At 40.8% G+C, this 26,999-nt stretch overlaps 1 protein-coding gene across 1 annotated transcript in view; it reads left to right on the top strand.

Moving 5' to 3' along the window:
- Positions 1-26,999, top strand: part of TANGO6 (transport and golgi organization 6 homolog) — a 226,473-nt gene that overhangs the window by 174,928 nt on the left and 24,546 nt on the right. Inside the window, exon 17 of the mRNA XM_074200615.1 lies at positions 1,717-1,830. Coding sequence (XP_074056716.1) covers positions 1,717-1,830 — 114 coding nt within the window. The remainder of the gene's footprint in view (positions 1-1,716; positions 1,831-26,999) is intronic.

The following is a 26,999-nucleotide window of genomic DNA, read 5'->3' as shown; positions in this document are numbered from 1 at the left end:
TATTGCAGAAAGACTATCTTCTCTGTTGGCTAAGAAATCTATTAAATAGATATGATGCAGCAGAAGGCTTGTTAGATTGGGAATTAGAGTATTAGGATTCTAATGATGCTCTATCCCTTAGGTTACCTTGAGCAAGTCTATTAACCTCTAGTCTTCTCTGAAATGAGGGGTTGGACTCATTTACCCCTGATGTTCTCTTCAAGGTCTAAATTTTATATCACATATCCATATTTATTTATTTATTTGCTCGCAAACAGTCATTTTTTATTATATGAAGTTTTTTAAATTTATTTTTATTAAAGATATTGAGTTTTACAATTCCCCCCTCAATCTCACTTCCCTCCCCCACCCCCCACAGAAAGCAATCTGTCAGTCTTTACTTTGTTTCCATGTTGTACCTTGATCCAAATTGGGTGTGATGCGAGAGAAATCATATCCTTAAAGAAGAGACAAGAAGTCTAAAGAGGTAACAAGATCAGACAATAAGATTTTTTTTTCTAAATTAAAGGGAATAGTCCTTGAACTTTGTTCAAACTCCACATCTCCTTATCTGGATACAGATGGCACTCTCCTTTCACAACAATCTTTTTAAAACAAATAACATCACAGAACCATGATGCAGTTTTGACTTAGGTGAAAGTTGTTACAACATTGGTTCATCCTTTCAGGCTCTTATACCTGAATTTTCTCTTTTATGCTATTGGGTCTTTTAAAACAGAATTTCTCAGGGCAGCTAGGTGGCGCAGTGGATAAAGCACTGGCCCTGGAGTCAGGAGTACCTGGGTTCAAATCCAGTCTCAAACACTTATTACCTAGCTGTGTGGCCTTGGGCAAGCCACTTAACCGCATTTGCCTTGCAAAAACCTAAAAAAAACCCAGAATTTCTCACTAATTTAGGAACTTTAATTTGATAGTGTGTCATCCAAGGGTCCAGAATTCTCTGAGGACTCCTATGGGGGAGGGAGGGCTGATAGGGGACCCAGTCAAGGGAAAAGCTGCTTGTTTTGATGTTCCCCATTTATTAGATTTTTCCAAAGTACCAGATTCAGGGATAGTCTTTCCAGGCAATCTTCTTGCCCTCTTTAGATCCACTGTGTGCAGTGAATTAGCATTGTCATCTGTTTTCCAGCTGGAGGAACCCAGGTAAAAGAGTCTCAGGAACCTGCCCTCGGTGAATTGTGCCATGAGGTTAAAGCTAGTGTTGGATGAGAGAGGGCTGGGGCGTCTGGACCTGCTAGCGAGCCCTTTGGAAGCTTCTTGCATCCCAGAGCATATGCAGATTCATGTCTGACTTTGAACTTTGAACTGGTGGCCGAGTTTCCATGACTCTATAGGCTCTATTTTTGCTCCTTTTTTTGACAAGTGACAGATCTTCTCATTTCTAGGGGAAATAGTTCCATGTTGCTTCCTTGTTTTTCCCTTAACAAGTCATTATGTCTCTGTTTAACATTTCCTTCCCATTTCCTACTTGCCTCTAAACACCAGTGTCACTTTTTTTTTCCCCTTCAAAATCAGGAGATATGGAGCTAGTTTCCCTCCATGAAGGGAAGGAAATTGAGAATATATTGTAAATTCAGAATGAGAGAATAGTAGATATTGTTTCCTGCTTTAAACCAGACTGCTGCTATTGAATTTAAATAAAGTGAAGTTCAGTGAAAGGTGGCTGTAGAGTTGAATCTGGATGTGGCCTGACTTCACCTTTCCTTGTCTTCCTAGGTGACTTCTTGCTTGATTGCCATTGCCAAGACAGACCCTGTAGTCCAGGTTCGAAGAGCTGCCATCCATGTGGTGGTGCTTCTGCTCCGTGGGCTCAGCCAGCAAGCCACTGAAGTAAGTGTACCCCAACAGCCCTCTGGTCATCCTTTCCTCTGCCTCTCGGGAATCGGCACTCAGTAGCTTTGGTTTTTGAAGATACCCTTTCTGGGGTTTGTTCAAGGGTGGTCATGGTATTTTATCCTCAGCAATGGCCTCTACCTCCTCTGTATGATGTATGTGGCTAGGAATATGGAGCAAGTTCTGTAAAAAACACAAGTTCTGTAATTCCCCTTGTAGGGACAAGTTTCCAAGAGTACCATTCATGAAATGAGTGAGCTGGGAGATGAACTTGAGTGACTCCTTGCCTTGACTCAGTGGTTCCTGCTTAATCACTAAAAAGCCCACTAGGAAGATTGAGATGCTGCTGACATCCTTTCAGGACAGGGTGTGGTTGATGGGATTGTGTTGTGTTGTTTTACATGAACCATTTGCCCTCCAGGGATTCTTCCCTAGATACCTGGCAAAGTAAGGAGAAAAAAATAGAGAATTATATCCATCAGGAAGATACTTCTTTTACAAGAAATATATACTGAAGCTATAAGAAATTAATAATAATGGCTAATAGTAATAAGTACTTAAGGTTTGCAAAGCACTTTACCTAGCTATATCTCATTTGTTTCCCCCCAAAAGCTTGTGAACCAGGTACTGCTATTAGTCTCATTTTACAGATGAAAAATATAAAGCTAAGAAAAGTTAAGTGACTTATCCAGGGTCACCTAGCTAGCATCTGAGGTAGGATTCAAATTCTGGTTCTCCGGACCTAGTACTCTTATCTTCTATTCTACCTAGCCTCCTGAGGTAACTTGTTCAAGGTCAGTTCAGTAAAGTTCAAAAACTTAATTATGTTGGGTATACACTGACAAAAGGAGCTTAACATCCTGCCCTCAAGGAGCTTACATCCTACTAGCTATATTCATACAAGGTATTTTAAGGTAGGAAAGAACACCTTCATCTGGAGAGATAAAGAAAAACTTTAATGGAGGAAGGCACTGCTGAGCCTAGGATCACACAGCTAGGAAGTGTCTGAGACCAAATTTGAACTTGGGTTTTCCCATCCCCAGACTCAGTGCTCCATCCTATGAGTCACGAGCTGCCCCCTCAGAGGGGAAAGGAGATGCAAATTCACAAAAGCAGACCCAAGATACTGAATTTAGGAAACAGGAAATTTTCTTCTTCAAGGTTTCAGCCTCATATTCATCAGATTGAAGAAACTGACAAAAAAGGAAAAAGTCAAATGTTGAAGGAGCTTCAGAAAAACCTACTCATGCTCTCTTGATGGAGTGTGAACTGCTCTATCCTTTCTGGAAAACAGTTTGGAGCTAAATTGTACATAATCTTTGACCTAGTGGTAGTATATTCCGTATATCTCAAAGAGAGTTTTAAGGAAAAAAACATGTGTATAAAAATATTTAAAGCAGTTTTTGTCATTGCAAAAGACTGGAAACTCAAGATTGTCCACCAATTGAAGTTTGGCTAAAACTATTATGGCAGATGAATGTAATGGAATATGTTATGCCATAAGAAATGATGAAAGGCTTGGTTTCAGAGAAATCTGGGAAGAAGTCATTTATGAACTGATACAGGATGAAGTGAACAGAACCAGGAGAACAGTTTATACAATGATCACAATATAAAAGTGAACAACTTTGAAAGCTTTAAGAACTCTTATCACAATGCCTAATCAGGATTCCAGAGGACTGATGGAAAAGAATGCTAACCATATCCTGATAGAGAGATGTTTGGATATGATCAGTAGGCTTTTGAACAGGTGATACATTTGATTAGATTTGTGCCTCAAGAATACTGTTTGGAGAGCTATTTGGAGGATTGTTTGGAAAGAGAGACTAGAAGGGAAACTAGTTAAGAGGCTCCATGTGAGGCTCATATTATGGTGGAGACTGTGTGACTAGAGAATGGTCACTCAGAAGAGGGCATACTACCGAAGCAAAATCCATAGGATTTGGCAGCTTTCACTGTATGTGGGAGTTGAGGAAGAGGATGACTCAAGGATGACTCGGGAATTACTAACCTGGGTGACTAGGAGGGCGATGATACCCACCTCAGAACTGGAACATTTTCAGGAGAGGAAGATTTTTTTTTTTAGGTTTTTTGCAAGGCAATGGAGTTAAGTGGCTTGCCCAAGGCCACACAGTGGTAATTATTAAGTGTCTGAAGCCCAATTGGAACTCAGGTACTCCTGACTCCAGGGCCAGTGCTCTATTCACTGCGCCACTTAGCTGCCCCCCAGGAGGGGAAGATTTAAAGGAAAAAATGTTCTCTTGTGGACATGTTGAGAAAGTGATGGTGCATCCAGGTGAAGTAGTCAGGGCTTCTATGTCATTTCAGGATTAGGCTGCATAGAAATGATAATAGAATTATGGGAACAAAGGAGATCACTGGGAGAAAATGTAGTGGGAGAGTGGACTGATGCTTATGGATGAAGAACCAACAAAAATACCATGAGGTTAGAAGAATCAACAGAGAAGAGGGTCATTGTGACCAAGGATCAGGGGATTATAGACTTCAGCTAGAAGGGATCTTAAAGCAACCCTCTTCCTCACCACACTATTAAAATCTAAAAGGAAGAGTTGGGGAACAAAGGCCTTATATATGAGACAAGGAAAAATGATAGAATTTAGCAGTTCAGAGTTCATTGAGGCTTATTTCATCATAGTGATAGGGTCAGAAGTTAGATGACAAGGGACTGAGAAATGATGGGTTGATGAGGAAATGAAGGCAGCAGATGTAGATTACTTCTTTATATCTTTTATTTAGCATTTATTATTTCCCAGTTAAATGTAAAAACAATTTTTAATCTTCATTTTTAAAACTTTGAATTCCAAATGCTCTGCCTTCATCTCTCTATCCTCCTCTTCTCTCCCCCTCACATCATTGAGAAAACAAGCAATTCGATATAGGTTATACATATGTAGACTGCTCTTTTATTTAAGAGTATGACAATAAAAGGGAAGAGGGAAATAAGACAATGGAATCCAGGGTGAAATGAAGAATTGTTTTTTTTAAGGATAGAGCCATTTTTATAGGCAGTAGTGAAGTAGTCATTGGCCAGGGAAAAGAGTGAAAATAAGAATAAAAGAGAAGGCTAGATGGAGCTAGTTCCTGAAAGGCAGGTAGGTGGGCATGAGGTCAAGGGCAAAATTAGGAAGAGTTAGCCTTGGAAATGAGAAAAGCCACCCAGCTTCCTCCCAAGTTCAGAGATTGGCATGAGAAGAGACAGATGAAGGAAGAACATGGAAGATGTCTTCCATTCTTTCAGTAAAGTGGAATTGATGGGAGAAGGCTGCTACTTTGAGGTTTGCCTTGTAGCATGAGGATCCAGTTGAGGTTCAACAGCATGAATTTGTGCTGGACCAACCAAGCAATCCCAGTTCATGACTTCTACCAGCAGCTTCATGAAAGTAGTGAGTAGCCTTAGGACAAGGAGCCAAGGAGATTGAAGGGTGGAGGACAGTGCATTGCTGAATTGCTTCTAGTAAGTAGGATAGAAAGTGTGATGGAAAGACAGTGAGGCTGGAGCAGGGGGAAAGGGGGGAGACCATGGTTTTCCCGAGGATCATGTAAGGTTTAAGAGTGAGGCAGTTGGAATTACACTCAGGGAGGAGTTCAGGAACATAGAGGTGAAGCAGTTTGGGTTATAGTGAAGTCTGAGTTATGATTGCTCCATGAGTGTCTGAGGGAGAATGATGAAGTTGTTAATAGGGAGAAGAATCTCCAAGAAGAGAGGCAAAGGTTTGAGCGTGGAGGAATACTGTGAGATAGTCATCAATTCCTTGAGAAATGAGGAAGAGTGACGTGGGGTCCAATAGATGACAGCAAATAGGCTGTTGTCATGTCAGGGTCTGGGAGGAGTGATAAGGATGGGGAAAGGGCTAGGTCTTCATGCTCACTCAGCATGTTCTAGGAGAAGCAGCCACAACTGCAGAAGATGACCAGCAACCAGGTTTCTTCCAAACAAAGCCAAGATTCTTTGAGTGCCAGAAGATGAAAAGAATATGAGAAGCTAGCCAAGATGAAGAAGAATCTGCTATCTATAGAAGTAGCAGGGGATGCTTCAAGGTTGAGCTAGGGAAGGTGAAAATTTGAGGAGAGGTAGAAGGGAAAGTTGGTTTTTTACTTTTTTTCTTTTCTTTTGAACTACAGGGATCAAGGGAGCAGAAGGTAGGTATTTCCTAGCTATAGGATGGGGCCAAGCACCAAGTGATTGGGAAAAGAAATCAGCATCAGGGACAGCAGTGACTAGGAAGCAGGGGGCAGAGCTGAAGGTGAACTATAGCTTTCTCCCTCCCAGGCTCCTACAACATAATGCTTATGTGTGGAAAGAAGCCCTATGTCCTTGAAACACTCTCCTTCCTCACCAGGTAGTTATTGACTCATTCATAGGCTCCTAGAAAAGGCCTGAGAAGCCACCACTTACCCCCTTCTCATTTTACAAAGGAGGAAATGATGGACTAGGGAGTTCAGTGAGTTGCCCAGGATCCCATAGCTAGTAAAAATCTGAGGTAGACTTTGAACATGTAGAGGCCCCTGTCCACCATGCCATTCATTCAATAAATATTTATTTGATCATTTTACTATGTGAAAGGTATCATTTTAAGTGCCATGGAGGATAAGAATAAGTTCCAGAAGAGTTTGCAATAAATTCATGCGAGAATTTAATAACTTGTGAGGAATGAAAAATGTACACATGCACACTTTTTCTGTGATAGATCTGGATATCGTAGAGAATAACTGTCCAGCCCCACAAATCACTCACCGGTCCCACTGTCCATCACACAGACTACTGACTTTTCTCGAGGCATTTCCTGCCTGTAGGTGCTTCCCTCTGCTCCACGGGCTGGAAGGCAGGACTCCCCCTATTCATTGGAATTTGCCTTAGAAGGGTGACAACTTTCACTTGGGGATTGAAGAATCAACAATAATATAACATAGCCTGTGTAGAAGGAAATAAGGTACAATAAAAACCGAAATGCAGAAGAGATCAGATTACGAAGAGCTTTAAATACCATGTTTGATTCTGGAGGAAGTAGGGAGACACTAAAATTCATTGAACAAAGGGATTTACATGATCAGATCTATGCTTTAGGAAAATAACCTTTTCAGCAGAGTGGCAAAAGACCAGAGGCAGAGAGACTAGTTAGGTTATTGTAATGGTTTAAGTTAAAAGTAATAACAAAAATGTTGTTGTATAGGTTGAGAGAAGTAGACCTCTAAGAGATGTTATCAACAGCTGGACATGTGGGATGAGTGAGTGAGAAGTTGAGGATAATATCAAAATTTCTCCCCGAACCTCTGTCTTTCAGTATTTTTCACTTCAGCACCTTTTGTGTCATTTCTAGCATTGAAGAATATTTTCTAGAGCATGCCTTCATTTGGGGAGGCAATTGTTAGACTCTTTTATGAAAGGAGGAAACTGCCTCCTTGGGAGACAATGAAAAGAGGAGCAGGACTGTAGCGGAGCATCACTCAACACTTTCTCATCTGAGCTCATGGGCTCATGGGCAAGAGTTTGCCTGCATTGGGCTCTCCGTCTTTCCCTACATACCTGACTTCTCAGTATCTCCTGCCTGCAGGTGCTTCCTTCTGCTCCATGGGTTGGAAGGCAGGACTCCCCATATTGAGTGGAATTTCCCTTAGAAGGGCGAGAACTTTCACTTGGGGGATAGAGGCTCCTTGACTGTGCATGTAGTTTGCCCACATCCACAGAAAGGAATATATAGGAGCTTGATAATTCACATAATTAACTAGCAAACATGTTGCTGATATTTCCCACATGGTTCTTGGTTGAGAATTTGCAGGAGGGGACTAAGGAAGATGTTCACTTTGGGCCCATTAGTGTGCATATATATGCAAGACAATGAGAGCACAGACTTTAGGGGGTGAAAAGAGACAGAGAAAGAATGAACTAAATGACTTCCTTAATGACATTTTTAGCTGTGTGTGACATTAGTCACTTTACCAAAGCCAGGTTTTTAAAAGCCTCCTGCCCTCTTCACCAATTGATTTCCCATCTGTTCCCTGTTGAAATGATATCTAAAATTGTATGCTATGCTTCATTAATCAAGGCAAGGAAGAATTATGGACCCTCCTCGTGGGGCATCTTTGAGGGCAGGTGTGTTAAATCTCCTAATCGTAGGTATGTTTATAATCGGGGCATTTAATGAGAAGCGGAGATATACCACAAAGCTTTCAATCTGGGATTTGCTCTTGACTCTTCTATTTTGCCCTCGGGAGCAGCTGAAGCAAAAATGCCACTTTGATGATGGAGGTTTTTGCCTAATCGCCAGTCTCTCTCTTCTTCACAAAGCACCACATGATAATATAGGGTTTCACTGTATTTCTTGTTGTTTGCCAAGAGTCTGCCAAGTACTTTGGTTGTTCCATTGTCTTGAAAAGGAGATGGAGGGACCAGTAAAAGAATTATAGGGAATTGAAGGAGACACTCCTCAGCAATCTGGAGACAGGTTAGGGGAAGAAGGATGTTAGGCTTCATCTCACAGGTTAGCATCCTCTACTGAGGTGCCAGTGGGTTATCCGGTTGGCTCTCAATTCTTCACACACATAGAGATTGATTTGTGGAAAATTTTAAGTTCAGCATCCTGTTGACTGTAATACCAATTCTGCTCGCATAATTTTTTTGGTGACATCAGCAGAGTTTCTCTTTCCCTGTATTCCCACATTTGGTCTGCAGCCCAACAGCAACTGAAAAGAAAGACTTTTGGAAGAGTCTCTCATTCCCTTGAATGAAGCATGAATTAAATAATGCAAGCTTAGAAAACTGCTGAATTTTTATTATAACAAAAAAGTAGATGCTCATTAATTGGGAAATAGATAAGCCAATCAATGTAAATGAATGAAATGGAATGTTCCAGGGCTCTTTGGGGGATATGAAGAATACAGGGAGGTAGGTATAAGAAGGCATGAACTATCAAGAGAACCAGGAAAAACGTTGCACACAGTGACTACAATAACATAAATGGAGCAATAGCAATACAGATCACCAGTCACTGCCCTGTGATTATAATGATCAAGCTTAGTCCCCTAAAAGTAGATATGAAAATGTACCTTCCTCCTCTCTTTTGCAGAAGTTGGGGACTTATGGAGGTAGAGTGCAGCATTGTTAGGTGATATGCTGGTTGGTTAGTTTTTGTTTATTGTTTTACTTTTTATTTATTTTTTCTCCACTGCATGGGAAAGGAGACAGAGATAGATTAAGTAAATGTTGATGTAAAAACAAAAGATAACAATAGAAATTACTTGCTTCAAAAAAGAAAGAATTGCTGTGGTCAGACACTAGAGATTTACATCAGCTTCAGATTTGAAAATATCTACCTATACTGTGGAGTAAGAGTAAGGGATTTGGAGAGATTGTTGATCATAGAAGCAGAGGATATGAGTTCAAATCCCACCTCATCCACTACCTCTGTGACCTTAGACAAATCATTAAACTTTTCTTTTTCAACATCTGTCATATGGGGGAATTGGACTAAATGGTTATTAAGGTCTCTTTGAGCTCTGGACCTTGGACCTGGGAGTTTGTCAAAGACCCAGAATCTTCAAAATGGGATTTTTTTTTTTTACATATGCCACCTATATCAGATTGCCTCCTATTTTAGGAAGAGGTGAGGGGAAAAAAGGGAGGGAGAAAATTTAGAAAATAAAAAAGTAAACTCAGATTATTTTTAAATGGTGAAATTTTGAAATTTGTTTGATGTCAAGAATATCCCCAAAAATTATTCAGGCAGGGGGCAGCTAGGTGGCACAGTGGACAGAGCACTGACCCTAGAGTCAGGAGTACCTAAGTTCAAATCTGGCCTCAGACACTTAATAATTACCTAGTTGTGTGGCTTTGGGCAAGCCACTTAACCCCATTGCTTTGCAAAAAACTAAAAAAAAAAATTATTCAGGCAGAAGAATAGAACCTTTCTGAGAACAATATTAATAAGTTTGAGTTTGTCTATTATTTCAAATTACCTTAGTTACTATCCTCCCTCTGGTGTGATATATTGTTGAAAGTTGACTTCATTTAAGAAATCTGTCTTTCAGTATTTTTCACTTCAGTACTTTTTGTGTCATTTTTAACATTGAAGAATATTTCCTAGTGCATGCCTTCATTATATACCCAAATTTGAAATGAAATTTAAATTGTCATTTTTATTTTTTAAAGTCTCTGCCATTCGGGGCAGCTAGGTGGCGTAGTGGATAAAGCACCGGCCTTGGAGTCAGGAGTACCTGGGTTCAAATCCAGTCTCAGACACTTAATTACCTAGCTGTGTGGCCTTGGGCAAGCCACTTAACCCCATTTGCCTTGCAAAAAACAAAACAAAACAAAAATAAAGTCTCTGCCATTCTTCTGGCCTATGAGGGAAAATAATATTGTAAGTAAACATCATCCTTTACCAACCAGAAATATTCTTTGATGGGTGGATGCCTGATCTTATTAGGGAGGTCATTCCCTCTGCCAATGCAGATCACAGAACAGCAAAGCTGGCTCCTCTTGTGCAACCCTTGTCCTTATTTTTCTCCCCAGAGTGTTGGAAGTTTTCTCTGGACTGTCTCAAAAGGGCATTCTCAAACCTTAATAACTTCAGAAGTACAAGTGCTAATAAAGTGATAAAAAAGATATCTTGAAAGCTTAATTTTGTGAATTTTGAATAATCACTTTTCAATTTTTCATTTTAATAAGGCATCACCTGTTGATTATGCATCACCTGTGTAACAGTTTCTGAGGGATATTTTCTCAGACTGGTGGATTAGTCGAGGAGGTCCTCTGACCTTTTTTTTGTGAGATCACATCAGAACTGTTGTGTATACATCAAAACTCATTCTTTGGGTGACCTTAAGGCTAGGATAATAAATGCAATCCTTTGTCACCTAGCAGGAGATGATGAAAGTCTTCACAAATTTCAAAATTCAACTAGAGTAGCCTATAGCCCTAGACAGTGATGATATTGAATTTTAATTAAAAACATGTTAACATTTCAGTATTTTAATAACTATGTTGTTTTTTCTAAGTGTGGTAGCATTTATAATCCTGAAGTTATTGCACTTTGTTGTTATCATTTTTTTGTTTTTTGTGTTTTTGGGGGGTTTTCTTGGTTTTTTTGCCAGGCAATGGGATTAAGTGGCTTGCCCAAGGCCACACAGCTTATTAAGTGTCTGAGGCCAGATTTGAACTCAGGTACTCCTGACTCCAGGGCCTGTGCTCTATCTACTGCACCACCCAGCCACCCCTAAAATTGCACTTTGGGGACTCATTGTTTTTCATGGAAACTAGTATAACCCTTCAACTTCTATCCATTATCTCTTACTCTTCTCCATGGCCAACCTTCCTCCTTTGGCAATTCCCGTGAACTCCAGGTTTGCCACTTCTTGCGTGCAAGTCATCATTGCTGCTGCCTCACCTGAATCTTTCCTTTGGGGTCACCTGGGGTTTTCCTGCTTCCGAGATATCAGCCTGCCCTGATTCCCAGCCAGATAATATCAGCTATTTCAGTGATTCATCATTTTGTCATTCTGTACACTCTGGTTATTGGCACAGATCTCCAGGATGGTCTCCAAGGGTTGGTTGGGCTGAAAGCTTCATCCTCTCATTGCTCCCCCAGGGTGGATTTGGAGATTAAGGGGTCACTTCTGGGACAGTGGGTCTCTTGTTTACCCACAGTTGAATCCTGCCTAAGGTTTGCTGCCTCAACTCACCCTCTAGGAAGCCAGGTGACCCTCACCCTTAAAGTGAAGCCTTGACAGAGGACCATGACCCGTTATAATAGTTATAGCCCATGTTTTTATAGCTCAGGGACTTCACAAAGAACTTGATCTCATTTCCAATTAAGAGTCTATGGTATGCCAGACACTGTGTGGTGTGGTTGGCCCTGTTATTCTTAACTCCCATTTTACGATTGAGGAAACGGAGGCACACAAAGAGGAAATGGTTTGTCTAAGATTGTACAGTCAGCATCTGAGACAGAATTCAAACTCGGTTCTTCCTGACTCCAAGTCTCCTGCTCTTACAATGAGTCACTCAATTGCCCATAAGGTCTGCAGAGGCTGGCGGTGGCAGCAGCAACAGCATGGAGGGGAGGAACAATTCATTAATAATGATCAATGAGCAGATCAGGTGCTGAGCCAGCCTCAGACCTCCCGCAAGCAGTCATCTTCTTGTTCTTCTCTTTTTGACTCTTTTTGGACTGGCAGCAGAAGCTTCTCCCAAGGCCTCTCTTGAGGAGTGGCTTTCCTAATCTTTCTAGAGCCGCGCCCCCCCCCCCCCCAGGCTCCCTTATCAGTAAGACTGATCTAAAAAAAATGCCATGATTTGTGTGGAAGGCAGCCTTTTCCATCCCAGAAATGACCCCTTGTCCAGCGGGAGGTTATGGCAGGATGGTCCTCGAGCCCTGAGCTAGGTCACTTGTGTCTGCTGCCTCCAAAGGACTGCCAGAGGATTTCCACACCACATAGGGCAAGGGAGAAGCTAATGGATAGATGAAACGGAAAACTTTTGGCTTTTTGTCACTCTAAAACATTACTTATTTATTTTTAACATTTTTTAATTTTATCATCCCTTGGTATGTGTTTTTATGTGATGTATAATGTGAGTGACCCCGTGAGTTTGCTTCCCAGACCTGTCCATGCAAGAGACGGAAGGTTCAGTGAGGAGAATCAATGAAAAGGACATTTATGCAGAAGAAACTCAGATCCAGGTCATAATCATTCCTCTGCAAACTTGGGAAAAAATGCTTGCAAGAGCTTTAGCAGGAATGAAAACACTTTCCCTCCTTAATGCAGGGAACTCTGGCCAGGCTAGCTAAGCAGCAGTTCCTGGGCAACTGCCATGAGCCAGGGAGGCCAGAGCATTTGTGCTGCTTCTCAGACTCCCAAAAATGCTGCATCAACCTCACTGGTGGCTGCATCCCAAGGCCAGTTCAGAGGCCACCAGCTTCTCATTGCCTCAAGCCAGCAGCAATGGACAGATCCTGCCCAGAGATCTTTGTTCTTCTTGATGTCCCTGATGCCTTTATCATTGTTGGTCACTAGCTTCACCTTAATACTCTTCTTGCTAAGTTTCCTGGACCCCCACTCTCTCCTGGTTCTACTTCTTCTCAGTCTCCTTTGTTGGCTCCTCCTTTAACTATAATTATCCCACTGGGTTCTGTCCTGGGCCCTCTTCTCTTCTCCCCCTATGCTTCATCATTTGGGTATCTCACCAGATGCCACAGATTTAATTTTTTTAATTTATTTAAGGCAATGGGGTTAAGTGACTTTCCCAAGGTCATACACTTGCCCACACAATTATTTAGTGTCTGAGGCTGGATTTGAACTCCTGTCCTCCTGACTCCAGGGTTGGTGCTCTGTCCACTGCACTATCTAGCTGCCCCAAAGATGCCACAGATTTAATAACCATCTTTATGCTGATTATTCTCACATCTCTCTGTCCTGCCCCAGATTCTTTGCTGACCTCCAATCTATCGTTTAGATTTGCCTTTCAGACATTTCAGGATGGATGTTCAGTAGGCATCTTAACCTCATTATGGTCAAAATGTAGCTCTCCCCCTCTCCTATCTTCCCTATTCCTGTAGAGGGCAACCCCATCCTCCCAGTCCCCCCACTCACAACCTAGGAGTCACCCTGAACTTCTCACTTCTCTTTACCCCTGAATCCAGGCCGTTGCCAAGGCCTGTCATTGTCACCCACACCTTCTCTCTGGCTCTGCCGCTATTCCAGTGCTGGCCCTCATCACCTTCCTCCTGGACTGTGGCACCTCCCTGCTGGGTGGGGCTACCTGCTTTAAGTCTCACCTCACTCCAGTCCATCCCCCATTCCACCACTAAAGTGATTTTCCCAAAGTTCCGATCTGTCCATGTCATTCCCCTTACTCAGTAAACTCCAGTGGTTCTTTATTGCCCCTAGATCAGGTACAAGACCCTCTTGATTAGTATTCAGACTTATCCCTCTCTACCTCTCCAGTCTTTTTATCCCCTATTCTCCAAGCACGTACCCTTCAGTCCAGTAACAGCAGTCTCCTGGCAGTTCCACCAGTTTAGACTTGCACTGTTGGACTTATACTCCATCTCTCTTCTCTTCTGACTGTCCCCCATGCCTGGAGCTCTCTCTCACCCCCAACTCCACCTACTGGCTTCTTTTAAGTCCCAACTAAAATCCCACCTCCAATCTTTCATAATTGTGATTGTCCTCTAGGAATTATTTCCTGCTTATCGTGTGTGTGTGTGTGTGTGTGTGTGTGTGTGTGTGTGTGTGTGCGCGCACGTGCATGTGTGCGTGTGTGTGTGTGTGTGTTTACACACACATACACATATATATTTGATGGTTTCCATGTTGTCTTCTCCCATTAAATTGCAAGCTCCTTACGAGCATGGCCTGCCTTTTGCCCCTTTATCCCAGGTACCTGGTAAGCACTTAATAAGAGCTTGTCATTGGTTTGATTTGCAGAATTGTTCCTGCCCCCCTTGCATATAGGCTAAAGCTGATATTTTTATCTAGAAGAGATAGACAAATTCCCTCTCTTCCCTCGGTGCTTTTCATTTCACCCTAATTACTATTTCACTGCAAGTCTAAACTTCATCATGTGGGGCAGCTAGGTGGTGCAGTGCATAGAATACCAGCCCTCAAGTCAGGAGGACCTGAGCTCAAATGCAGCCTCAGACACTTGCCACTTACTAGCTGTATAACCTTGAACAAGTCACTTCACCCTGATTGCCTCACATCCTGGACCATCTCCAGTCATCCTGATCTGGCCACTGGATCCAGGTGACTCTAGAGGAGAAAGTGAGGCTGTTGACTGAGCACAGCATCCCCACATTCAAAGCCAATTCACTTGCTTGTCATGGCATCACCTCCCTGAGGTCATGCTCTTTTTCAATAACAAAGGACAAACATCATCAGACTATATCTTATTTTAAATCCAGTCCTCTCAGTCCTTAGGTTGACAGTTCTTGTCTCTAGAGAGCTTCTTTCTTGACCCCACATCAGTCCTCCTCTTTTCCTGATACTGCTCTTTCCTGGTTCTCACTCTTCCTAATCTGTCTCCTTTGATGTATCTTCATCCACATCATGAAGGAATAAAGCAAACAGAACAATGTTTTTGTCAGACCCACCTTAAGAGAAGCAAGTTTTGGCAGTTTAAAAGAGCAGATAATAATCTAATGAGAGCACTAAAGGCTATCTGCCTTTTTATTTACTTTTTTTTTTTAACTTTTCCCAACTAAGAAAATTACTTCCCCTGTTTGGGTGAATGGGTTGCTTGCTCATCCCCAGTCTGGCACCATTCCTATTTCCCAGCTTACAAGTGGCAGGCTTCTCTTAGAGCACTAGACAATATGGGCAAAGTTGAAAGGGGGCTGGCTTTGGGGTAAAGAGGTCTGTTCCCAGTGTACCCCGCATGACTTGTGGTCTTGGGAAATGGGGCAAGTCCCCTCCCCTTCCTGGGTTTCAGTTTCCTAGTCTGGAAAATGAAAGGATGGGCCATTTTAATTCTAAAGTTTCTTCTCTCATTTCTTGGAATTGCCTATGGAATAGGATTCAAGCTTTAGAGTTTCCTATCAAGAGACTCCATGTCAGCACATGCCATTTCCTGCCCTATTTCTCATTCATCACACCCTCCACAAACCCAAGTGGAAAGTGATTACTGGTAAGCAGAAATATATATCCACACACACTTATATATGTCTATATTTATTTTTTATTTATTTATATATACATACACATATATGTATATATGTGTGTGTGTGTATTTGAAATCATTTGAAAATTAAACCTGTGAGAATAATTTCTTTAACATTAGCTTCAGATAGACTTGGCACTAGTTTCCATTTGTCGTGTGGTAACCAAGATTGGTTGAATGGCTATGAATATATATATAGTTACTTGGGAACTTGTCTAAACCAAATCAAAGGTGGGCATCTCTTTGAGGTAGGTTAGGCCATAGGCAATGGGCAATTGTTTTATCTCTTTATTGCCTGTTACTAACAACCTGAACATTATACAGCCTCATTGTACTCAAAACTGAGAAAGAAAATTTTTTGGAGCCAGTGAAAGATGAACTAAGGTTTTTTTTTCTGATTTATACAATACTAGATGCAATTCTACTCTGACTAGTGTGAGTTTTTAATTTCTAAAATAGAATTCTTGTCGCTTGCTGAGACTATTCAAAACTTGACCTTCAGGTTGGTAGAAAAGGCTTTATGCACAAGGCAATACTCATGCCTCCTCAGTAATAGGGTTCTTACTATAGTCCTGAATATGGAACAATGGAAATAATAACAATTCATCCCCAATAGACAGAAGGAACTGCTGCTTCTTTGGTTATGCTACCAGTAGATTCTGGGTGGCAATGTTGCTTAGTTAGGGAAATATTGTTTGTGTTCATAAATCTTTTGTTTGTGTTTACAGGGCTGTCTTATTCTGTGTTGTGCTAAGTCAGTTCTCTGGCAGATTGTTTGCTCCTCACCTCCTAACTAATTAACCTAACAAACATTTATTAAGTACTCGCTAAGAACAAAGCTCTGTTCTTCAAATCAGAGCCACACAGACTTCTCAATTGTTGTCTATCTTATATGATTCAATGCAAAACGAACTAAGTAGAGCCAGGAAGACAATATACCCAGTAACTGCAACAATGGAAATGGAATGGACAACCAAACTATCCAAACTGAATGCTGCAAAATTAGAGTGACTTAAAATGATCAAACTGGACTCCAAAGAAGCTATATGAGAAAGCTCCTACTATGTTGGAGGACTATGGGAATGGTGAGTGGGTTGGTTAGTTTGCTAAACTATTTTATTTTTACCCTTCCTAAAGGAGACCAAGGGCTGCTAGGTAGTACAGTAGATAGAACCTGGGACTGGAATCAGCAAGATAAGTCTTCCTGAATTCAAATAAGACCTCAGACACTTCCTAGATGTGTGGTCCTGAGCAAGTCACTTAACCCCACTTGCCTCAGTTTCCTCATCTGTCAAATGGATTGGAGAAGGCAATGGCAAGCCTCTCCAAAATCTTTGCAAAGAAAACCCCAAATGGAACCATGAAGAAGTCAGACATGACTTAACCACAATGTAAAGAGGACCTGGCCTTGATTCTTTCTTATGAGATGGTTCCTTAGGAGGGGGTAAAGGAGGAATAAAATAGAAAATTAAGAGGATATTAAAATAAAAGATATTAATAGGAAAGTATTCTTTTGTTGAATATCAGCAGCTTAATGTTTATCATTGCATGGAGACCATTTCATAGGAACAGCAAGTTCAGAGGTGGAAGGGGATCCTGAGATCATCAAGTCCACCTTTATATTTTAATGAGGAAACTAAGATACCTCCTTCCCCATGGGACATCTTGACAATATGTGTCAAATGCTATATTTTGGAGTGCTTAGGGCAATACCACATAAGACACACATGCTTAAACCTCTGAATAGGATGGGATTTAGCCAGATCACACCTGAGGAGAACCAGTGACAGGTATGTCTGAGGCCAGAAACAAAACTAGTGAGGAAGAGAATAGAGCTGGACCAGTGTCATTAAATAGGCTCATGGGCTTAAGCCAGGAAAAGAATGCTGAGCAAGGAAACTGAGCCTTGGCAAGAATAAAGACAGTCAATACGTAAGTGATGAGAAAACAGAAACACTGGGGATGATCAAATCAGCTTCACCCAGGCAGCCCCCACCCGGATTCTGAGCCGAGCATTGGCAAAAGGAGCGTGCTAGGGAAGTGTAATCATATTACCCATTTCTATTTTGCTGATGAAAAAGCCAGGCAGAGAAAATCTATGGGATTCATCCAAAGTGTACTAGGTGAGTGGCAGCTCTGAGAAATCCGGCTTGGAACCAGATGCTCAGTATGTCCAACACTGACTGCTCCACTAAGATTCTCAACCTCTTCCTGTGACAAGCACCTTGCTGACATAAGTGACAGCTTGGGAATGCCAACAGTTCTAAGTGCTCCATTCCTGCCACTCCAGCATAACTATTTGCATAGATCTGCATAATTTAGATCTTGGTTTATAGTCTTCCTCAAGATATTTTATTTCTTCTAGGATTGTCATTCCCTGATTGTTTTTAATGTCTATTTTTCATATCCTGATCTAAAACAGGCAAGCATATGACTTCATTTGAAAATTAAACCTGTGAGAATAATTTCTTTCACATTAGCTTCAGATAGACTTGGCACTAGTTTCCATTTGTCGTTTGGTAACCAAGATTGGCTGAATGGCTATGAATGCACATTATGCTTCCAATTTCTGATTTAAAAAAAAAAGAAAGACCAGGTTTGGTTTTTTTTTTTGGAGAATTTTTGGGCGCTTTCTACTTTTTGAAAAATTGTAGGAACATTAATGTGAACTGGAGACCCAGAGAAGACACAGGCTTGGGAAAGGATATGCTGCTAGGAATGTGTTCTAGTGTAGTTGAATAATCTAATGAACCCCCTTCTTCTCAGATTTAGAATTTGGAAGTTCCTGGGCTTTTCTGTTGTATTTTGAAAGACTGAGAAACTGAAAGTGTTGGGAATACTTGAGTTCAGATCCACCCTCAAATACTCACTTGTTGTGTGACCCTGAGCAAATCATTTAATCTATTTTCCCTACTTCCAACAAGGAAAAACCACCTCCTTAAATGTGATCTACTGTATCTTTAGGGGAAACAGAAACAATAGCCACAAAGAATAGTTGGGACTCTCCTGGAGCCCACATACTTCCCAGAATCTGCCAGACTGGCATATTCCTTAGAACACAAAAAGAAACCAAAAGGATCTTCTCTTTGAGAACTCAGGTTATTACCTCTCCCCTGTCTCCAGTTTGAGCATGTCTTGGGGGAAACATGGCCTAAATGTGGCCTCTGCCCACTCTTTTGCAACAGAGAAACCCACAAAGATTGTACAGGGAATAGAGCAGATGAAATCCCTTGAGGGCTCTAGGTCTGGTGGTGCTTCCTTCTGGAAGAGCCCAGGGACTTTCCTCTTCCCTCACTGCCTTCAGGCTTTGTTCCTGGTCTGCTGATTCTTAAAGTGGTCTCTGGATTGTGAAACGTAAGTTATCTCAGCCCCTTTCTTAGTGGGGAGAATAAAATATGACTAAACTTGCCCTCTCTGAACACAATGATGACTTAAGATGCCAACCTAGATGAATGTTTTGTACTGTTTGCTAGCCTAGCTTGTTGATGAATTATCCCTGACCTCGACCAAAGTATTTCCTCTTCCTCCAAGGTCTAGCACTTAATACAGACCATTTTGGCTGTTCTGAGAAGCCTTGTTAGCACTGGAAGAATTTGTCCTTTTTTTTATTTTTTCATTTTGTGTTCTGTTTTTTTGGGTTTTTTGCAAGGCACTGAGGTTAAGTGGCTTGCCCAAGGCCACACAGCTAGATAATTATTAAGTGTCTGAGGCCGTATTTGAACTCAGATACTCCTGACTCCAGGGCTAGTGCTCTATCCACTGCGCCACCTAGCCGCCCCCAGAATTTGTCCTTTTAATAGTTTCCCCAAGAATAAAAAAAAATCTCTTTTAGAGGGGAAAGTTATTAGAGGATATAGTGGGAAGAAAGACTTTTTCTCAACACCACCCTGCCCACTTAAGCCTTCATTGACAGACTCTTTGTGTACTGCTTGCATAGCTGTCAATTCCAAACTTAGTAAACATCAACCAAAACAGTCATCCAGATACACATACTTACAGACACACACACACACACACACACACACACACACACACACACACATACACCAATCACCATACATGAGATATACCCAAGTGTTCAAATGGACTCTGATCTCCTTAATTTGAATATTCTCTTTCAGCAGTGTCAATCCCAGCCCTTCTGTACCTGCCCATTGTGTGACATTCCTGTCCCTTCTCTCTCATGAGGCCACCCCCCGGGCTTGTACTAGATGTTTCCTGGAGGCCTTGCTTGCTCTTTCAGATCATTGAAAGGGCTCCTGCCACTCCTCACTCTCATGACCTATCAGACCTCTTCCTATTAGACATTTCCCCAATGACTTTTTTTTTAACTCTTGTTCTACAGGGCTGCTCCTTGTTTACATGGTGTACAGCCCATCCACCCTCACTGCATACTTCTCCACTGTCCTCTGCATGTGATTCATTTTTAATTCAAATGTATTCCACATCTCCTTTCATTAGAGCAACACAGATAAGATGTCAGTGTTTTAAAAGACAGATCTTTGTTTCTGGGAGAAATTCTTATTGAAAGAACATTTCTGTTTCCTAAAAGCAATTCAGTCCAATCCCTTCCCCCTGGTTAATTCTGGGCCTAACTTGTGGTCCATTTGTATTATCCAACCCAGATATATATGCTGCATATTCTATCCAATTGGTCTTCCATATTAGGATGAACAGCCCAAACCCTTTTGAGTGGTATGGATCTCTTCAGTCTCCTGCAGCTTGATGCCCCTGAGCTTATGGCACCATCCATGGACAGGAACATCTCCATTCACAAGCATTCCTCTTCAGATTCACTTGCCAGCCATACATGGGCTCTTCTGGCCATTTTCCAACTCCCTCTTGTATATTAGACTACAAGTCTTTGATGGTACAGACTGTGATGCTTTCTCGGATTTCTCTAGCTGTAGCACTTGATATATAGTAATCGCCTCATTAATGCTTTACCATCATCATCGCCATCCATCTAATTCACCTTACACTCTTCTATGGACTCACTGCATCACAGTGATGACCACCTTCCCACTTTATGCCTCCACATGAGGGTCATTGAATAAATATTTCTGTTGTTAAATGTTTTCAAGAAATCTTGGGATGATTCTTATATATGAATAGGAGATGGCTTGTTGGAAGGTCCTTAAGAGAGTGTTTGCTCTACTGAATCAAATACTTTTTCTTAAACAGTAAGCTAAGTGGTCTCATTTATTCTTTACCTCTTTCAGGCAGTCATGTAATGACAAAGACAAGGACTATTAGAGAGTATCACTTGCAAAAGTCTGTCTTTCCCTTACTTCCCTTTTTTGAGGAAGTTCTTAATGCACATGTGGGTAGACGAATCTCAAAGATACTGTATGAATGGGAAAGCAGAAGTAGTATTCATTAGCTGCCTATGTTCTTGAATTTGCCCTTTTTAGTATTAATAAGGTCCCAGTTTTTTCCATTCCCCTCTTGGTGCCCTCAAATTGTGTCACCTGGAGCATGCATTTCCTTTGTGGCTATTTGAGCTAATACAGCTGCATTTTCTGACTTTAGTTCCAATTTAGTGGTGACATTCCCATCCTAAAAAAAAAAAAAAATCTTCCTGTGTTTTTTCATTTTCTTCTAGTGATTGCCCTTCTTTCTTTTTCATTCTTAAATGACTGGATCTCTTTCTAAGCATTCTTTAAACTAGTTTTACCTTCCACTGTTTATGAGATGATGCTATTCATAATTACCTATCATCCTTCATAAGATTGCTTTTCAAATTTTAATTTGTCAAAATAACAAAAATGTCCCATTTGCCTATGTGTCTTCTGGAATTTTTTCTTCATTTTTCTAGGATCTTTTCGATATTGCTTTTGTTTGCATCTTTCTTTTTACACAGTTGGATTCAGTATATATTGTTCTCATTCTACTTTCTTCTCTGTGTATTACTTCATGAATCTTCCCCATAATTCTTTGTATTCTTCATAATTGTCATTTCTTATGACACAATAATAGTCTATTTTTATTATATACTGTGATTTATTCTGTTAAGAACACTATGGAAGGTGTTCAGCCCATCTCTCTAGGATCATGTCCCTACCATCCATTAATCAATGTGGATCCATCAGCACTGAGTAGCTGAGATGTACCATATGCAGAAGCCATTGACTATTTATCTCAAGTTGAAGTCAATCCAACCCTAGCTGAAGTTCCAACTGAAGAAGAGGTTTTGAATGCTATTAGGCTCATTTTAAGTGGCAAAGCACCTGATGATGATTCTATTCCAGCTGAGATCTACAAGGTGGGGGTACATTACTCATCCAAAACTGACTGAAATTTTCCAGATTACATTGCATGAAGAGTTATCCCCCAGGAATTCAAGGATGCATTGTCTATCTCTATAAAGGTAAAGGGACTAGATTGTCCTGTGACAATCACAAGGTATTTCTCTTTGTAAGATTTTTACCAGAGTCCTTCTCAATAAGGCTGATCCTTCACCAGGAAGACAGTCACCTCTCTGAAAGCCAGTGTGGCTTCATAAAGGGTAGAGGAACAGTCAATATGGTATTTGCTGCCTGACAACTCCAGGAAAAATGACAGGAACAGAACAGAGGTCTGTGTACAACATTTGTAGATCTGATCAAGGCCTTTAATACCACCATGCATGAAAATTATGTCAAAATTTGGTTGGCCAAAGAAGTTCATCAGTATTGTAAATAAATTTCTTGCCTGGGTTCTGGATAGTGGACAATGGTCTTGAGAATTCTCAGTTACCAATGGAATAAAACAAGGAGGTGTCCTTGCTCCCATGCTTTTTTGCATGATATTTTCAGCTATGTTATCAAACACTTTCACTGAGGATGAACATGGCCTCAAGGTCAGCTATGACTCTGATAGCTAATTCTTTAACTTGAAAAGGCTACAAGCCAAGACCAAAGTGGCAGGAGTGTTGGTGTATGATCTTCTGTTTGCAGATGATGATGCCCTCAATGCAGCTTCTGAAGCTGAGATACAACAAAGAATGGATCGATTCTCTGCGGCTTGTGCTAATTTTGGTCTAATAATTAACACCAAGAAAACACAGGTGCTCCATCAGCCAGCACCACATCATCCATATGGAGCCATGGATTACAGCTAATGGAGAAGTTTGTGTACAAACTTAGCTTGACAGTGTCCTTGCCAGAGGAGTACACATTGACAATGAGGTTGACACACTCATTGCCAGAGCTAGTTCATTATTTGGGATGCCCTGAAAGAAAGTGTGGGAGAGAAGTATTAGACTGACTACCAAACTGAAGGTCTAACAGAGCCATTGTACTAACTTCATTGCTATATGCTTGTGAAACCTGGACAGGCTACCAGTGTCATGTCAGGAAACTGAATCACTTCCATTTAACTTGTCTTAGGAAGATTCTGAAGACCACCTGGCAGGAGGGGTCCTTTCTCAAGCTAAACTGTCCAACATTCCAACATTACTATAGAGATGCAACTATGCAGCTGGCCATGCTGTTAGAATGCCAGACTTGCCCAAAAAAAACTATTTTATGGAGAATTGACATAGGGCAATTGCTCACAAGAGGGTCAGAATAAGCAATAATGAGACACCCTGAACATCTCATTGAAGAACTTTAGAATTGACTGTACAGCTTGGGAGACACTGGCACAGGACTGCCCGGTATGGTGTATCCTCATCAATGAGGGAGGTGCCCTCTGTGAGGAAGGCAGAACTGAAGCAGCTCAAAGAAAATATGACATACCTGACCTATTTGTGCCCAACCTGTGGTAGAACATTCTGAGCTCATATTGGTTGATCAGCCACTGTTGGACACATTATAACTTGTCTCAAACATAGTAATGTCATTTTGATCTTCTTTGATAACAAAGGACAAGAACCAAATCAGTGATTTGTTTAGTCATGCGCCAAACATTGGACCCAGGGATTGCAGTTTTCTGCAATTCCAAATAGCAATGCTACAAATTAATTTTGTAAAAATAGGTCATTTTTTTCCCCCTCTCAGCAACATTTTTCCTATGTGGTCCTTATAGTATGATCACTTGATTAACAGACATAAACAGTTTTGTGCTTCAGATTATATTTTGCCGTATTGATTTTCAAAAAGATTGTATTCAAAAGGTATTTGTAGTAATATCAGTAGTGTACCTGTTTCTGCAACCATAATACTTTTTTAAAAACTATCTTTGTCGATTTGGTGTTATAAGATGATAGTTAATTGTTTTCAAGGACAATTTCTTTAACTTGGATTCACTTGGGCTTGCATCTAGTTCATTATTGTCCAAATTTGGCTGACAAGACTCCAGGCACTTAGGAAAGAAGTGAAAGAACAAAAAAACTGAACCCAGGAACACAAAGAATAAATGACTAAGGAAATTCCCTGGGCAATTTTCCTGTAATTCCTTGGACAATGAAGGAGTTGTATAGCCCTTCAGTTTTTAAACTGGAAATTTTAGGGCTCCTTAAATGTCCCACCATTTTTAGATTTCCTAAGAACAAAATTTGGAATTTGTCTGAACAAGTTTCCTTTAACAGGTAATTGAATTACCTTTCCATGGAAACTCCTGAAGTTTTTGTAAAAGTTAATTTGCAAGCTCTTTGTCTTATCTGAGAGGGAAAGGAGTCCTGAGGCAGAATGACAGAATGAATGATGATTGAAAGGCAAACATAGTCTATGCTCCAAACTTGGCTTCTTCCCATTTTCTGTATTATACTGTCAAAAACTCAACACACGGACGTCCTTTAATTCCTCCCATCTGGATGGCGGAACTACAGACAATCTTGCAATGAATGCAGCTGGGCTGGTATATCTTTTCATCCCCCTGTTCAGTGTATGGCTCTGCCCTCCTTTAGAAGTTCACACCCATAGATCTCAGTCAGGGTACATCATAAAACAAAACATTATCTTTGAAAAGGCATTAGGACCAATGAAAAAAATATATCTTTCTTCTCTCCTCCAAGAAATAAAGGACTGTGGGTGTGGAAGGTTGCATTTGTTGTCTGATACTCTCAATGTCCTGGTAGGTTTTGCGGATATCTTTGTTAATGACTAATATGGAAATATTTTGCGCATGATTGCACTTTCATAGCCTGCTTACCATCTCAGAGAGAAGGGAAGTGAGAGGAAGGGAGGAAAATTGAAACTCAAAAAAATTTTTAATGAATGTTAAAAGTTGTCTTTACATGTAATTAAGAAAAGGTAAAAGGGGCAGCTAGGTGGCATAGTGGATAAAGCACTGGCCCTGGAGTCAGGAGTACCTGGGTTCAAATCCGGTCTCAGATACTTCATAATTGCCTAGCTGTGTGGCCTTGGGCAAGCCACTTAACCCCGTTTGCCTTGCAAAAAAAAAAAAAAAACCCTAAAATAAAAAAAAAGAAAAGGTAAAATATTATTTAAAAAATGAAGAAAAAATCTTTGTCACAAGGAAACTCTTGCTGGATTTGAGAAGGTTTATTTGGAAATGGTTCTTGTCTTTTGTTCTCAAAGAGAGGACCAAAATGGCGTCTCTATATTAGAGGCAGTGTACAGTATGTCCTACTGTGAATGATCAGACCAATACAAACTCAGCATGCTCTATCACACATCAAGCACAAATTGTCCATGTGTACACCTGTGGATTTTCTAAGCTTGCACATCTCAGGTCTCCCTTGACCTGCTTACATTCTCCCTTGCCCATAGAGCACAGTGCCCCTCAAGCTGGGCAGTTCTGTGCCAGTGTCTCCCATGCTGCCACAATCAATTCCAAAGTTCTTCAGAGAGACTTGGAGAGTGTCCTTGTAGCACGTTTTGGAAATGAATGTGATATAAGAGAAAAGGACAATAATAAAATTTTAAAATAAAGAGACATTAGAATATCACTCAGTAGTAAATAACTCTTAGTATCCATTCAGTTACCAAGCCTACCATCATAAACAGTCAATCAGTAAACATTTATTAAGCCCCTACTGTGTATCAGGCACTAAAATAGACCAGCCCTGATCTTACAATCTAATGGGAAAGACAATCTTTCAAACAACTACATACAAACAAGCTATATGCAAAATGAATAGGAAATCATCAACAAAGAGAAGGCACTGGAATTAAGAGGAATTAAGAAAAACTTCCTGTAAAATAACAGTAGTAGTAAACTCAAATAGAAATGGAACCATTCCTCCATACATAAGGATCCCTACAGATCAGGGATGTTGACTTAATTTTAAAATGTAATACTATCTATGTTGTATTATATTATTTGTTAAATATTTCCCAGTCATATTTTAATCTGTTTTGTTTGCATGAAACTCCTAGCCCTTCTTTTAGATACAACTGCTATAAAAGGTAGGATTGAAGCTAGGACTCGAAGGAAGCCAGGAGTTGGAAATTTGAGGAAGGAGAGAATTCCAGGAAGAGAAAAAAAGAGTTGGGCAATGGAGCTTTTGGGCAAGGAATAACAAGGAGGAATCACTGGATCAGAGGAGTACATGGGAGGTTGTGATATATAAGAAGCCTGGAATGGGGGAGAGAGTTGAAGTGAAAAACTAGATTATAAAGGACTTTGAATGCCAAGTAGAGAATTTTGTCTTTGATGCTGGAAGCAATAGGGAATCCCTAGAGAATAAAGAGATGGGGGGAGTAACATGATCAGACCTACATTTTAAGAAAATTATTTTATCAGTTGAATTAGGGATAGACAGGAATGGGGAAAGACTTGAGGTGGATAGACCCACCAGCAGCTATTATAATTATCTAGAAGTAAAGTGATGAAAGCACCAGGGAGATGGCAATGCCAAAGGAGAGAAGGAGGCATATTCTAGAGACAATGCAAAGGTGACCTTGGCAACAGCTCAGATATGGGAAGTAAGGAATCCAAGGTTGTGCCCCTGAAAGACTGGGAAGATGGTGTTGTCCTTAACAATAACAGGAAAGGTGGGGGGGGGAGGGTTTAGGGGGGAAAAAGAATGAGTTCTATTTTGGACCTACTGAGTTTAAGATATCTACTGGAAAATATCCTTCAATTGGGGAATGGCTTAACAAACTGTGGTATATGTATGTCATGGAACACTATTATTCTATTAGAAACCAGGAGGGATGGGATTTCAGGGAAGCCTGGAGGGATTTGCATGAACTGATGCTGAGTGAGATGAACAGAACCAGAAAAACACTGTACACCCTAACAGCAACATGGGAGTGATGATCAACCTTGAAGGACTTGCTCATTCCATCAGTGCAACAATTGAGAACAATTTGGGGCTGTTTTCAAAAGGAGAGTACCATCTGTATCCAGATAAGGAGCTGTGGAGTTTGAACAAAGTTCAAGGACCATTCCCTGTAATTTAGAAAAATACAGCTATCTTATTGTCTGATCTTGTTACCTCTTAGACTTCGCTTCTTTAAGGATATGATTTCTCTCTCATCACACCCAATTTGGATCAAGGTACAACATGGAAACAAAGTAAAGACCGACAGAGTGCTTTCCGTGGGGGGGTGGGGGGAGGGAAGCAAGATTGGGGGGAAAATTGTAAAACTCAAATAAT

This window comes from Macrotis lagotis, chromosome 1 (assembly GCF_037893015.1).
Source record: "Macrotis lagotis isolate mMagLag1 chromosome 1, bilby.v1.9.chrom.fasta, whole genome shotgun sequence".
In the NCBI taxonomy this organism is placed as follows: domain Eukaryota; kingdom Metazoa; phylum Chordata; class Mammalia; order Peramelemorphia; family Peramelidae; genus Macrotis; species Macrotis lagotis.
The sequence above is the reverse complement of the archived record's forward strand: the minus strand, read 5'-3'. Positions and strand labels throughout refer to the sequence as shown.